Genomic DNA, 13,623 nt, shown 5'->3' with positions numbered 1-13,623 from the left:
CTGACCTCTGTCTGGATAGCACTGATAGGCCCTGTGTTGATCACATGCACTCTCCCAAGAGAAAAAAAAAACCCTCTCTAGCAAACTGAGCATGTGCAGAGTAATTCCACACCATGTGTCTGATTAGGAGATAAGAGGGGGACACTGGAAGAAGGGAAGGATCAGAGAAGTTAGGCTCAAACAGCGTTTTTACACAATACAGAGGATTAACCCCTTAGGTTCCACAGTGAGTATAACAAGCATACTTTACTGCATATACAGACTGATTTTACTGTTGTGGGTTTAGTAACACTTTAAAGTCCTGTCATAGTTTGACAGCCCTGCTTCTCCACAGATCCAGTACAGTGAATGTACCTTTTTAACCTAGGACAGAAATGTGTCACATATGCAAGTTTTAGGTGTAATGCACTGCAAGCATGTTGTATAATTTAGGTGCATTTTACATGTGTCATCAGTGGACTATAAGGAACAAAACAGCTTGCTGGAAACCGCAAAGATATGACATGTGGGGGCACCCCCCCCCCCCCCAACACATCCACAAACTCACTTGAAATGTGCAGATGTGAATGGGGCAAAATACATACATTTTGGTATAAATGACCATGTTTCAGGTATAGGTTTGTTTTTGTTTCTTTTTTGGCCTATATGGCCCAACGTAACAATTTACACCCAGATGTCGACACTTAATAGAATTTAAATAGAGAAAAGACTACTGTGCTGATTAAAGCCTTTTATTGTGATACCTCAAATTGAATACAACAACGTGAAACAATCGCACAAGTGTTGTACAATATAGCTAAGACAGAACAGCAAAGCTATGACATTTCAAAACAGAAAAAAAAATATTGAGTGTAAATGGTGTACAAAAAAAAAAAAAAAAAAAAAAAAGTAAAAAAATGTGAGGTGTCAGCACTAGGCATCACATTATGTGGTAGCAAGTCCCATTCAGAACAGTGCTTCTATCTGAAAAACTAGCTTTATATATAATCTCAGGGGGTGAACTTTCAACAGTCCTGCTCAGCAGACTAAACACTGAAGGGGTTAAAGTTGACTATAAATATGCACAAAAGGAAAGAACTGCCTTTCTACACCACTGGTAGCATAATTGTCTGCCGATTGACTTTTCACTCTAACTTGGAAACAATCATTTCAGTTATGACTTCTCCTGTTTGTGACAAGCATAGCTGAAAAATGACATAACCATTCTGCAGAACAACAAAAATGTGGCTTATTTCACCACTTGCCAGTGACATTATTGAACTATGAAACAACAAATGAGAATGCACATAACAGTATTCCAGATAGAGGGTGTTTTGTGTAGTTCTTAGTTACCTGCTGACCACAGCTGAGAAGCTTCCAAGATGTCCCCCATTTGATGCTTCAGCTGCTGTGTCAGTCCCAAATTCAATGGAAAAATGTTCCCACCACACTATAAATGGCACACCAGCATGATCAGAGATGCTATGTGAACTTTACAGTTGCAGATCAATACAATAGGGATCTAAAGCCAAGCAGAACTCTACACAAGTACCCAAATCACCCTCCACGAACACTATAAAATCTTTGAGGGGCATTCTGCTTAAAAAAGGTCAATCCGACAAAGTGATTTTTCAACTTTTGGTAGATGCTGAACGGAAAAAAAAAAAAAAAAACCCACAAAAACTACCAAACCATTTCTCATACCTCTAAAAGGACAACAACACTAAGATCATTGTACTTTGGCCTGCCTTTGTATTAGGTAAAAGAACCCAAGGTGGAAGAAACACAAAGCTCAGTGATCCTACTTCTGGATTTCCAAAGAGATATAAGAAACCAGCTAGTTCTTTAGCCCATTTTTGGAAAGACTGACCCACGTGTGCAGGAAATGCCAGGTCTACCTCTCCAGCAGAGAATACTTCGCAAGTTTCCACACATTATATTACTCAAAAGTTTAAGAGGGAGATGCAACCAATCACTTTCTACCCATTATTAGACAACTAAATGGTTTAAAGGTTGGACAGGCTTCTTCTGCTTGGATGTGGTAAATGTTGGCCATCTTCACACATGGAATTTACAAGGCTATGTTTATCCTCTTAGTTTACACATGATAATGAGCATAGTTATCCTAGTCTCAGAAGGTTCAATACTGAGTAGAACAGAACCATATACAGGAAAATAGGTTTACAAGAACAGTTTGTCTAATGCAAAAAGCATGTCCCCTGCTATGTGCAGTTACAGGGAACAAAGAACAATGGCAATGCAAAAAACAGAATAGGAGTTTAAGCTTGAAACAAGTAAAGTCCACTTCATTTTGTCACTGTAAATAATTATATTGTAAGTCCACATAATCGCTAAAGTTTTGTTGTATATGAAGATCCACAAAAAAAAAAAAAATCTGCAAAAAAATGTTTTATTTTAGTCAGACCAAGTACTGAGCAAATGTACAATGTCAGAACCCTCACTGTCATGGGGACATAATAATATTGACAACGGAGCACCCTGACCATCTAGGAGACCCACCAATAATGTAGTTCCATTAAGGCCATTCTTGTAGAGCTGTCTTCTATCTGCCAGAGTATAGGGACAGTTTAAGCACTGGAACACCTGAAACTGAAAACGTAGGAACGAAAAAAAAAAAAAAGCTTTTTTTTTCCCCGAACGGCTTATAAAAACAATATACACACAGCCACAAACAGAAATGTGTTAAGTAGCTACAACAATCATAAAAAAGTATGGAGAGAGAGAAAAAAAAAAAAGGGAAACAGCAACCTTACCATAAACACAAAACTTTTAAATATTACCCATATTATGTACAAAATTGGTTAGATGGAAAATGCTTTTTTGTCTTTTTTTAATATATATTTCAAGTTTTATGCAAACTGCTGAAAAACAAACACAAAAATCAGGATCAGTAACCAGACTGTCCTATATTTCACCTTAGCCACATCCGGGAGCCTTTACTTACATGTTATTTTTTAAGCGGGTGCTTTTTTCATAAGGAAAGAGCAGGCTTCTGATGGTGGCTGGATACCTTTGTCTTTTTCTTTAACTTTATTCCAATATAAATTTAGAGGCCAAAGATCATATGAATGTATGCAAAAGTCAAAGCACAGTTCATTGGACATATAGCAAAGTGCATAGCAAAAACTAGGGTCAAGCCTGCCAATCTCACTAATAGAATAGATACTCGTGAAATATTAGTTGCTCCAGTCATGCAATTTCTAAAATGAACCCTTTTCAGGAGCTAAGGGCTACACAAGGGCTTGTTAGATGTAGGCACCTATTGTCAGACATAACTAACCTCTTCACTAGCAGCGGAAAGGCCTAGAAATGGATCTCAATAATCTATAGAACTACAGCAAAGTTGGTTGAGAACGTTTGCTGAAATGGTAGCTCTCCAACTGTATAATCATGTCATTCATAAATAACCACAATCTTTTTTTTCTTTAAGAAAAAAAATGAATGACACTGAATGGAGGTGTTTCTCCTCTATCCATCATAGATGGCAGCTGTGAACTCTATTACAATGCTAACTAAAACAGTTGTTGAAGTTTACCATAAGCATAAAGTGCAGTCCAGCCTACTACTAAATAATGCGTTAAGCAGCAGCATTGCGTCAGTTATTACACTGAAGAAGCTTATAGCAGTACATAGAACATGTCTAGGGAGGTAAAAAGGGGATGGGATATTTTCTATTGCAAGGCTTCCCATTGTATCATTAAAGTCAAAGTGCTTACAGTAGTGGTAGTGTAATATAGAAAAATAAAATGGTCCTGCAAAAAGTCAGACTAGTTTTCTTTGCCGTCAACCCCATTCCTCTGGAAGGTCATCAATTCCTTAAAAAAAAAGAACCAAAAAACGAATCCATCTATAGCAGACGTTTGCTTGAGAGGTGACCAAACTCAGCACCACTGCCAATAATCAGCCATGTAGGGTTCAGAGAAAAATAGTGTCAATAAACCTATATGATAATACTAGCTGATATTAGAGTCAAAGATCTAGCATGGTAGAAAATCTTTGCAGGAGTTTAAAGATGATGGTTCCCCAGGCATGCTCTGGAAAAAATAAAATCACTGTGGATTTGGCATTGGCAACAAAGAAGAGCAGATTTTTCATATAAGCTAACAACATCTGTCCAACTATGGCCAGCCTTGGCTAGGATTGAAAGACCACATCAATCACAAAAGCCTAACACTAATAACTGTGCAAGGGACACCCATATGTTACTAGGGCACAAGAAATGAACGCGGATTGCATTATGGTTCAAGAAGCAGTGATCCGCATGGAGGGGGAAAGGTGAAAGGCTATGCCCAGTTTATACAATTTCCTTCCTACTTTCACAGCAGCTGCAGATGTGCACATGTAACAATTCATTAAGGTAACATGTATTGTATACTTTCATTACTTTTTTAAAAATACAATAAAACCCAACAAACTTTGGAAATGATTTAACCAGCAAACCACCCACACCCCAAAAAGAGTTAAATTAAACATTCTTAGAAAAAAAAAAAAAAAAAAAAAAAAAGAAAAGAAAAAAACACAACACAGGGGATATAGTACTATACAAACAGGAAGGAACTTTTCCCCAGAAAGATTCCCTATATTATGAGTGTGCAAAAAGATGTGGGAGCATGTTTCATGACATTTCAAATGCCCTCTTTGTCCAGTGCATGAAGCCTACAATGGTTTATGGGACCAGCCATAACAACACACTTTAGATGTATGTGGCACTGGTTACACAACTGATTAAGCAAACTTCCTTGCTCCCAAGCAGAGTTTGCCATTTGGCCAAGTTGTTAGGCCACTCTAGAAGAGAAGTCGAAATAATTTCTTAAAAACGCTGGGTTTTTGGATCTCCAATTAGAAGAAAATAATATATCATTTTGTTGAGGAAATATAATTGGGACACTCCCTTCCCCACCAACAAGGCTGAACAATCTTAGCAACTTGGGATTATCTAAAAAGATGTAAACCAAAATGGAAATCATTGGAAGTGGGCCATCTACCCACTTCTCTGCTTTTTTGGAAAAAAACACCCCTTAGAGCAGCGCAGAGGATAAAGTTTTGAACATGCATTGAAGGCTCTGAAAACACCACTGCGATTACATCTGGTCTACCATGCCTTCGGTTCTGTAAACCCCTCCTTTTTTTGGATATGGAACACATCACACTGCAATAAGTTCCATGTTTCAACTGTGCTGAGTTGGTGGGTTGTAATATTTTTTTTTCTTCTTTCCTGGATGCACACTGGGTTCTTCAGCTCTGAACCTGGTGTACCAAGGTGTTGGAGAAAAACAGAACATAGGCATGCACAAAACATATGGCAATCCAATACAGGTGAATCTGGTGTCAAGGACTTGTGAGTGTAGACATCTCATCCAGTGTATGGCAGCAGTATCACCATAACATCCGATCACACATGAGAAAATTCGACATGGGGGGAAAAGGGAGAGAGGATGGTAAAACAGGAGCAGAAATCTTCTAGAACCTGTTGGAATTCAAGTCCAGCCACAACGTGCCCATCAACTACTCTAACAGTCCATGAGGTTACTTTTTAATATATAAAGTTCAGTGATATATTCGGTTGCTCGGTATGAAAATCCACAGTTCAGTTTTACATTGCCTGTAATGTATGATTCACACGGACACAACTCGAAAGGGGAGCTGTGCAAGAGAGCTCACTCCCAGCCATTGTCTTTTATCATGTGAGCCAGTTCAATGATAAACTTTCCTTCCTTGTATTTTTGACTGCTTTCAAAGGCATGCTCCTAGAGGAAGCAAGAAGATGGAATGTAAGCAAATAAACAGCAGAAAAACTTCCAAGTAAATGTCAGCATATGAATAAGGGAGCCGATTTTGCTGACTTGTTTTAAAAGGTGCAAGTTCCAGGGTTGTCCGCTTTAATTTTTCTTCATTGCTTGACAAGTCAATTACCTGAAACAGGTTTTTCCTACCTGCCATACTTCACTGACAGCATGCTTGTTTTTCAATTAACAGAGCACAGGGTAAGCGATGATGGCCCTGGAGTTTGCATCTTTAAAAAACATGTCAGCGCCTATATGTTAATCAACATATTTTATTTATTTAAGTATCAACTATTCAGTGCCAGACATTAAATAGATTTCCTAGTTAAAACGAAGCTATACCCAAAAGGGGAAGCTCCGCTTTAAGGACTGCTCCCCCGCTCCCCATTAAGGATTTGCACCTTTGGGGAGCGGGTACCCGAATTTCACAGGTACCTGCTCCAACTTCCAGTCCGATCGCCTAGTGTCCTCCCTCCCTGCAGTCTTTTGGGACACGTGACAGGTCCCAGAAGACTACAGGACCATTCACGAAGCGCAGCGCTACTTGCACATGTGCAGTGGGTACCCGGCTTTGAAGCGGCAAGCTATCACAGCCAGGTGCCCACACTGAAGATGCCGGCCTCCTGGGATACAGGACGGCCGATGAAATGAGCTGCGGGGGACACACCACGGGACCGAGGAACAGGTAGGTGGCTGTTTTTTACAGTTTTTGGAGCTGCTGACTTATTTTTTGATAGGTTGAGTGGAACTCTGCTATAAGATGCATTTTTTACATGGATTTCTTTTGTATGCAACATAGCATAACAATAAACTAAGGTAGATTTCAGCAGCCATTTAATAAAACACAGGATATACATCCCTAAATTATAGTGACCTTGACCTGACCTATGCCATTGCTGATGTAGAAATCATGCTAAAATGCAGCATCATGTTCTGTCTACAACTACCTGTGTTGGTGTTCAAATTGATGGCCGTTTTATTCCCTTAGAATAGAACCTAGGTCCTGCATGAATCCTTGATCCCTGTCCATCCCCTCAACAAGTCCCCACCCCTTGTCATTATGCTGATAAAGTTCTGCTGCCTACTAAAGTAATGGTGTTGACAGATAAATAACAGGAGCATTGCTTCGTGTCAGGAGAGCAGCGCTTTTTCTTAAAGTGACATTAAAGTTTGTTTTCTTTTGTTTTTAATAAACGTTATGCTAATCTGCTCTGTGCAATGGTTTTGCACAGAGCAGCCCTAATCCTCCTCTTCTCAGGTCCCTCACCAGTGCATCTAGCTCCTCCTCTTAATCCAGTGCTACATAGAGAGCCACTTTCTATGGGGACACTTAGGTGGGCTTGTTCCCGGACCCCACTGCCTGCATCCATAGACAGACAGCGGGGCATGGTGTTCGTCCGCTCTCCATGCCCTGTCATTGTGCTGACAACTAAAGTTGTGGCGTTTGACAGCTAAAAAACAGGAGCATTGCTTAGTGTTAGGACAGGCAGCACTTTATCTCAAGGTGACATTCAAACTTCATTTTTTGTTTTTTTAATAACAAACATGTTATATTAATCTGCTCTGTGTTCTGCACAGAGCAGCCACGATTCTCCTCCTCTCGGTTCCCCCGCCAGCACTCCTGGCTCCTCCTGTTTATCCAGTGCCCCATTTGTGGCATTTGTGAGGGCTCGTTCCCAAGCCCTGCTACCTGCGTCCATAGACAGAGGGGCACAGGCCCCCTCCCCTTAGAGTTTGATTGACAGCAGCGGGAGCCAATGGCTCCCGCTGCTATTGATCTGCCCTGTGCGGAGGGACAGAGCCAGGAGAACCACTGCTCTCATGCACAATTGCTGGATCGCGATGGGGCTCAGGTAAGTATAAGAGGGGGATGGAGGAAATCTCAGACACAAAATAATTTTTGCCTTAATGCATAGAATGCATTAAGGTAAAAACATTAAGGCTTTACAACCAACCACTTTAACTTGGACAGAAATGGAGGTCTACACAGACTGGGCCTTGGACATGATGGGATTGCACCAACATAGTTTTGTAAACTTAAGGCTGGTATACACACACTGAATTTTCTCTGTGTTTACCATGGTCAAATGTGTCCAGACTTGGACATCTGCAGGTAACCACTTGGTGTATGGCTACACGCAAACAGCGGCAGCTGATGTCAGCCTCTCATTTGTTTATATAGGCTGAGCAGCCACTACTTTTTTTTTTTTTTTTTTTTAAAGCTTACTCGTCAGTGGAAAACTACCATCTTACTCTATAAAAGGGTATTGAAACTCTAATGAACTTCATATACGTTGCCCATTGGTCTGTTAAATATACCATTAAAAGCAGTTTGTTATAGAATTTGATTCTGCCAGATATCTTGTACGCTGACGATTTCCTGTTCTTTTACTGTCCTATGCTACCGGTTATCAATTACACTGTCCCCAGCTACTACTATGTTATGTATCTATAGATACAGTACAGTGAACAACAATTGTCACCCTAGGAGAGGACATGTGTTACTGTCAGGATCAGCAGGTGCAAATAAAGTGGAAAAAAAAACCAAATAAAATTAAATATGCTTTAAAATGTCCTGTATGCTTCAAAAATTTGGTTGAATGGCACCACAATTTTAACAAGTACAATCAAAATGAACTGACTGTAAAAGCACCATTAAAGCAACTTCCAAGATTCAAATCACCATCTGAAATTTCCTAAAAAGGAAATATATTAAAACCTATGAAGAGTTTACATGGGCTCTAAAGCAATCCCCCTACTGGTGCTTTCAGCCTGCATTGAGACAGGATACATGCATCAGGTCTGGCCCCATAAAAGAATAACAGCTATCATCGGTGGTTAATATTCTCTATGGTCAGACTTGGAGTATGCACTACATTTCAAAGCAGGAAGATAGTACTACAGTAGAGCATCACTACTGCAGCCATGGACAGGTGAAAGTTGGCATTGCACATATTTCTGATGTGATTCCATGTAGAATTTTTTTGCACCTAGCACGTACAAAAAAGAAAAAAGAAAAAAAAAAAAAAAAGCTGGGCAGTCACTTAGTAAGCATCAAAGTGCAGCCGTTAGTTTTTTGTTTTTTTTTTTCATTTAAATACTCACTGAACCAAAAATCAATAGCAGCACAACAACGGTCCTGCTAATATTAAACAAGAACGACATTAACACTGGTACAAATACTGGCACTCTGTGTGAGAAGTACAATAAAGTAGAAGTCAAGCCTAAACCTACCCCATGGACATTCTAAGCCCTATACGAAATACCCTGTAAAAGAAAGTTGTGCACACTTACCTACACTAAGGGCGCACCAATCTGGTCACATAATTGACTCCTAGCGCCGGCCTCAGGGGAAAGGAGGGACAGCAGACAACAGATGCCCCATAGTAAATCTTTAGGTGATGTCATAGCACAGACACTGCAGCTGTTGTCACTGCTTTCTTCTCCCCTGAAGCCAGGCGCTGGGGAGATCACATGACCAGACCGCCCTTAGATTAAGTAGATATTCAGATCGTTCCTTTAAAAAGCTAGTTAGTATACGGCTTAGAATGGTAGTGGGAGAAGATTTAAGCTTAGATAGGTTTAGACCAAAACTTCAACTTTAAAAGTTGAGAATCTTAAATTAAATTATTTTTACAAAATATGAAAAAAGGTGTAAAAAACTCACGTATTTCCAGCCAAGCGTGGTTTTACAGTTCTCACAGTATATATCAGCAACAGCATGCAAACCAGTTAAAAGGACCCTCTCTTCTGCTGGACCACAACCGACATTTACCCTGCAGGACAGAAGCAGTCTCTAATAAACACTTGATATCTAAAACTTTCTGGAATATTACATTGGAAAGCATAAAAAGAAATCTAAGGCAAAGCAAAACCCTAAATTCTGTTGCAGATATTTTTATTCTTTTCTTGTTTGCCCAAAACATTTCTCTACAACTGGCCTAAATAGGGTTAATACATGTAATCCACGTGGAATGAGGGCACAGCGATACCACTTAGCTAGATTCCAACATAATCTCTTGGTAAAAGTGAAAGAATACTAAAAGGGTTTCAGATTCTTTCCACTTGGCCAGGGAAGGACACACACCCAGTGGACATAAAGCTCTCTAGAAATTCCAGTTTTTAGAATGTACAGACAGATACAACCGTAGCAGATGTGATCTGCACCAGGTGCTCCGACGCAGCACAGCTACAACCTCGCTGCAGCATTCTTTCCAAGGGAACCTATTTATAGCCCACACTCTGGACAGCTACTCACAAGGTTATAAATAAGGATGTGACCTGAGTGAGAAGAGCTTTGCACTCCAAACTAAAATAGCTCGAGCTTGGTGTGATCCAGGATTGTAATACGTACTCCATGCTGGAAGAAAAGTTTTCTGATTTGACAGATGGTAAAAATGTCCAAATTCCTGTTATGCAGAACTGTGTACAGCATGTACGGAAAGTACATTTTGTATTGTTAATTTTCTCTAAAAGCATAAAAACTTGATCCACATGTTCTCCACAAGCCTGAGCATAAACATTACTCAGGATTCACTCACATACTAGACATGTCTTCATTTTTGTAATATTATACTTATGTGAAATCAGTTGGTTGCAGTTTGCACAGAGAACATTTGACTGTGCATGCTCTACCAGCTATTATGAACTCGGAATATCTACAATCCTATTCAATAATGCAAAGGATAACAGACAAAACACAGTAAGGTTGATCATAAAAACGGTCCATTCCTACCCTCCCATCTAATATTTATGGGTACAACATCTGAAGTGTTTTCACCAACAGAGACTTTGCAAGGACCTGTGTTGATAGACTTCGGCCTTGTGCTGATGGTATCAGTTTGAGCCTTGGGTGTCTATGATTTAGTATACAGTAATACCTCGGTTTACGAATTTAATTCAATCTGCAGGACTTTTTGTATAGCATTGAAAATCAATTTGTTCCGAAGGTCAGAAAAGTAAAATGCTACTAAAATACCGCATGAGTTGTTTTATCAAGTCATGCAATATTTTAGTAGTGACAACCATGTGGTAATGTTTCAGCTGTCAGCAGGGTTCCCCACTGACAGCTGAATATAAAAGAATTGCCGGCAATTAAAATAATTTAATTTAAAAAATGGTGTGGGGTCCCCCCTCCCATCCATACCAAGCCCTTCAGGTCTGGTATGGATTTTGAGGGGATCTCCCATGGCAAAATAAAATGGTGTGGGGCCCTCCTCAAAATCCATACCAGACCCTTATCTGAGCATGCAGCCTGGCAGGTCAGGAAAGGAGGGAGGGAGCGCACCCCCCACCCCCTCAACATGGAAGGGGGGGGGGGGGGGGTCGGTCTGCTTCTGAGGTGGCTTGGACAGTTCTTAAATATGTAAGGGGTGGGGTCACATGCGTGATGTCCCCAGGTGGCCCCGGCCCTTACATATTTAAGAACTGTCCAAGCCACCTCAGAAGCAGACCGGAGCAGGCAGACAGGTGGAAGCCATCGTTGGGAGCGGAGCCTTTTTTAAATTTTATTCTTTTTACGGGTCAGCGGCAGGCATCGCGATTGACGTTGGATCTACTACGGGGGACATTCTTTTAATAAAGGACTTGTCAAATACCGTGTCCTGTATTTTTTTTCACACTACACTTTGTTTTTTGTGAATGAGAAGGGGGGACCATGTACCCCATACTCATTCATATAGGGGGAAAGCGGGATCTGGGGGCCTCCATTGTTAAAGGGGGCTTCCAGATTCTGATAAGCCCCCTGCCCGCAGACCCCCACAACCACCGGCCAGGGCTGTGGGGAAGAGGCCCTTGGCCCCATAAGGGGATAAGGTGCTTTGGTTGGGAGGGGGGAGGAGGGGGGGACCCTGCCCCAAAGCACCCCCCCATGTTGAGGGCATGGGGCGTGATAAGGTTCAGGACCCGCTGGGCTTCATGCTCGGATAAGGGTCTGGTATGGATTTTGGGGAGGGCCCCACACCATTTTATTAAATTTTGGAATGGGAGTTCCCCTCAAAATCCATACCAGACCTGAAGGGATGGGAGGGGGGACCCCACGCCGGTGTTTTCTTTATTACGGTGCCGGTTTTTAAATGTAATTACCACTTTTTTTTTTTTTCCTCTTCACTATAGCTCAGAAATTCAGCTGTCACTTTTTCCCCAGCTAAAATAAAGAAGGTTTTCTTTTAGTTTATTTCCCCGAGTTAAGAGAAACACTGTTTCCTTTTAGTTTCTTAAAAGAAAGTTTCCATTAACTCCGCGGAAAGTGACAGCTAATTCTGTGAGCTATGGTGAAGAAAAAAAAAAAAAAAAAAAAATTGAATATATATATATATATATATATATATATATATATATATATATATATATATATATATATATATATATATATATATATATATATATATATATATATATATATTGGCACCGACATACGCTTCGTATTGCGAAAAAAATTTGTAAACTGAGGCATTATTTTCATTTGTAAACCGAACATTACGTTAACTGAGGCATTTGTAAACTGAGGTATTACTGTATTACATTGGCAATGTTATATTATACGCTCCCCTGTACGTAGAGCAAAAGGGAATAGTTCTGTGCTGCACACTTTATATAAACAAAACAAAAAAAGGGGCGATTTCATCTTTTAAGAGAAGAAAACCCAAAAAAAAAAAAAAAAAAAAAAAAAATGGAAAAAAAAAAAAAAAAAAAAAAAAAACACCCCCTACAAAAAACAAAGACAAGAACAAACTCCTCATTCCTCCTGTCTCCCCCACTCTACTAACCTCCATGAGTGATGAGCTGTCAGTGCCCATGCAGCTGGTGCAGCGGTCTGGTGAACTGAAATACCTGCTATTCGCCCTCTTTCTGCCAGGCTTCTTGGACATATCAGAGCGATTCGGTTTAGTCAGCTTTGGCACAGAGCATCACTTTGATCCATCCCAGAAGTGCCACAGAAAGAAGGGGGAGAAAAGAGGGGATTTCAAATCCTCAAACTGCTGCGCTGGCTGAATGGGCACTGACAGCTCATCACCCAAAGAGGTAAGTAGAGTGGTGCTGGGGGAGAGTGTAAGGTGTTAGTTCACCTTTTCAGTTTTTCTGAAAAAGGTGAACTTACACTTTTAACAGAGGTTCCAGCTGCCTTTATAAAAAGTGTAAACCCGCCTTGTAAGCAATAAAACACAAAGTTAAAACATCGCTGCTGAAAGGTCAGAACTACTTACACAGAGTTAAAGAGGTAGGCTCTCCCCTGACTTCCCTGAAATGACTGCAGAGGAATAGAAAAAAAAGATAAAAAAAATGAAAAAACTGCACATGAACCTCTTAGTCACAGACACAAGTAAAGTCATAATCACATTAAGAAGGGGAGATCAACTGAATGTTAATTAGGCTATTTAGGGATTAGAGCATAACTTCTTTTACTGGTCGTAATTCAGTTAAATATTTTATTCTTCTATGACTAGCAGTGTAAAAGAAGGTTAATCCACCAGGCATGAATGTAATTCTTACTGGTCAAGTGTCATTGACTCATTAAAAACTGCTGAAGCAGCAGAACAGCCTTGTATATGAAGGGGAAGGCAAGGTAGCATTTATCTGAATCAGTCTTACCAACCCCCAAAAAACATGACAAATACAGGAATTGGTTCCAAAATGCATCATGAACTAAGAGACTGAACTGCACAGGAAAAACATATGCTAAAAAAAATAAATAAAAATATTATAATAAATACCGGAGTTTCTGTTTCTACCTTGCACTACAAAACATTTACTTTTTAAATGGAGGTCCAGCCTATTCCTAACCAAGCTTAAACATGCTCCCACTCTCCTTCTAAATCCTATTCTATCTGCCCTGTGAAAG

At 40.1% G+C, this 13,623-nt stretch overlaps 1 protein-coding gene across 1 annotated transcript in view; it reads right to left on the bottom strand.

The window, feature by feature from the left end:
* Positions 1 to 715: 715 nt before the first annotated feature.
* YPEL1 (yippee like 1) overlaps positions 716 to 13,623 on the bottom strand; it is a 31,541-nt gene continuing 18,633 nt past the window's right edge. Inside the window, exons 3-5 of the mRNA XM_089690603.1 lie at positions 12,989 to 13,032; positions 9,451 to 9,559; positions 716 to 5,747 (exon numbers count right to left, since the gene is read on the bottom strand). Coding sequence (XP_089546729.1) covers positions 5,658 to 5,747; positions 9,451 to 9,559; positions 12,989 to 13,032 — 243 coding nt within the window. The 3' untranslated portion in view covers positions 716 to 5,657. The remainder of the gene's footprint in view (positions 5,748 to 9,450; positions 9,560 to 12,988; positions 13,033 to 13,623) is intronic.

The sequence above is a fragment of the Staurois parvus genome, unplaced genomic scaffold (assembly GCF_062004578.1).
Source record: "Staurois parvus isolate SC_StPar_1 unplaced genomic scaffold, SC_StPar_1.0 ptg000535l, whole genome shotgun sequence".
Classification (NCBI taxonomy): domain Eukaryota; kingdom Metazoa; phylum Chordata; class Amphibia; order Anura; family Ranidae; genus Staurois; species Staurois parvus.
The sequence above is the reverse complement of the archived record's forward strand: the minus strand, read 5'-3'. Positions and strand labels throughout refer to the sequence as shown.